Source organism: Contarinia nasturtii, unplaced genomic scaffold, assembly GCF_009176525.2.
Source record: "Contarinia nasturtii isolate CC-2019 unplaced genomic scaffold, AAFC_CNas_1.1 Cnas_scaffold_1029, whole genome shotgun sequence".
Taxonomy (NCBI): Eukaryota; Metazoa; Arthropoda; class Insecta; order Diptera; family Cecidomyiidae; genus Contarinia; species Contarinia nasturtii.
The window spans coordinates 89016-90772 of NW_022198375.1; the positions used below are offsets into that span (position 1 = coordinate 89016).

The 1757-nt window shown below is 32.6% G+C and overlaps 1 protein-coding gene across 11 annotated transcripts in view; it reads left to right on the forward strand.

Moving 5' to 3' along the window:
* The window catches only part of LOC116343483 (serine/threonine-protein kinase MARK2-like), a 35176-nt gene extending 33428 nt beyond the window's left edge, over positions 1-1748 (forward strand). For 4 of the 11 annotated variants that reach the window (XM_031771538.1, XM_031771537.1, XM_031771539.1 and 1 more), the window contains one exon: positions 840-1748. In XM_031771538.1, coding sequence (XP_031627398.1) covers positions 840-1203 — 364 coding nt within the window. In that variant the 3' untranslated portion in view covers positions 1204-1748. The remainder of the gene's footprint in view (positions 1-839) is intronic. The other 7 variants (XM_031771541.1, XM_031771542.1, XM_031771543.1 and 4 more) reach the window with 3 other exon arrangements.
* Positions 1749-1757: the final 9 nt, after the last annotated feature.

Consider the following 1757-nt stretch of genomic DNA (forward strand, 5'->3'; position numbering starts at 1 on the left):
TAGTTCGGATCCATCTGCTCCACAAGATTCACTTCCAGCTCATGTCATCTCACTTCATCTCACATGATATTATAAAATAAACTGCATTTATACGAGAGTCAGATATCATGAGGTGAAAGTGAATCTTTTGGAAAAATCCAGATTTGAATGATCACGCTGGAGAAGGGGCGCAAGATAGCATTCATCTTCAAAGTTATTCGATACAAGGTCATCACAAATTTCGAACAGTATGACCTATAGTTAAAGGTTTCTGAGCATAACACTTGAGAAACACCACTTTTTGCTCTACCAACTAGAAGGAATCATTATAATAAATAATGATTTTTATTGCAAAAAAAAAACCAAAAGGTGATATAAATTCAATTGATTTTTAAGTAAATCGTTCTAACGCAAAACTAAGAATCGAGAATAATTTCAAAAGTGATGGATAAAATTAATTTTTTGAGACAAAATTATATATTTATGTAATTGACAAAAAATTACATTTATTTCTCTCTACAAAAATTTTCAATAAAAATGAATATTATATTTATTTATTTATTTAAACAAATACACCTTTTAAAGCTCACGAATGTTCTTACCGATTTAGCTTAAATTTAGAATATTAATATATATGTATAATGCTAAAAATTGCATGAATGAACTACTTTTATCAATTTTTCTGATTCGTCAACGTATGCCAAAAAAATCATTAAATATTACTAGAATTTGTCTGTGTGTATACATATGTGCACTATCCCAACCATTGAATAAGTCTGTAAATATCAGTATCAAAATCTCTTGGCGTTTAAAGAAAATTGCGAAATGTCGTGTTTTCGTCTGTTTTCTCCGTGTCGTAGTCTTGCATCAACCGTATCTGAGTTAACAAGAGGCAATGGTGCAGGAAATGGAAAAGGACATGTGAAGAGTGCATCCGTATCTAGCCCTGGGCCATCAGTTACAGATAATAGTACTAGTGCTCAACAATCAGATTCACTTGGAGCGAGGTACAAAATGACACGAACCTATAAAAAATGCGTGAAACATTTTATTATTATTTTTATACGTCTGTCTGAAAAAGAAATAATCAACATAATTTTCATTAGTTTTGAGCATATAATATCTAACAAAACTATAGTTGGGCCTCATCTCATGGACAATACGCACAAATTTACCAGTTATGATACATTATTCAATGATGAAACCTACACTCAGTCGAACTGATATTTTTATATATGCTTAAAATATAATTAATTAATTAATACGTATTGTTTTTTACTAAAAATGAACAAAAACTTTATTGAGATTTAGAATAGGGTCCAAAATTTTAGATTCATGTTTTGGTTTTGATTCTTCCTCCATTTGCACGGACCACCAAACGCAAATGTCGTAAAAACGATTTACACGCGGCGCGCACCATTTCGATGGGAATATCGTTCCAAATCTTGACGATTTTCTTTTTGAATGCATCCAATTTTGTGATTTTCCTAATTTTCAGATCATTTAGCTTCGATTGCATGTAGCCCCACACAAAATAATCCAATGGATTTAGATCTGGAGACGATGGCGGCCACTCATCTTTATCAATAAAATCAGACACATTTTCTCTTAACCACTGTTGCACTTTGTTTGCTCGATGTGCCGGTGCCCCATCTTGCTGAAACACCCACGGTTCATCACCAAACACAGTTTCGGCATATGGCATAAAGATTTTGCGCAATATTTCTTCTTCATACACAGCTGCGTTAATTTTAACGCCTTTTCCAACGAAAACAAGG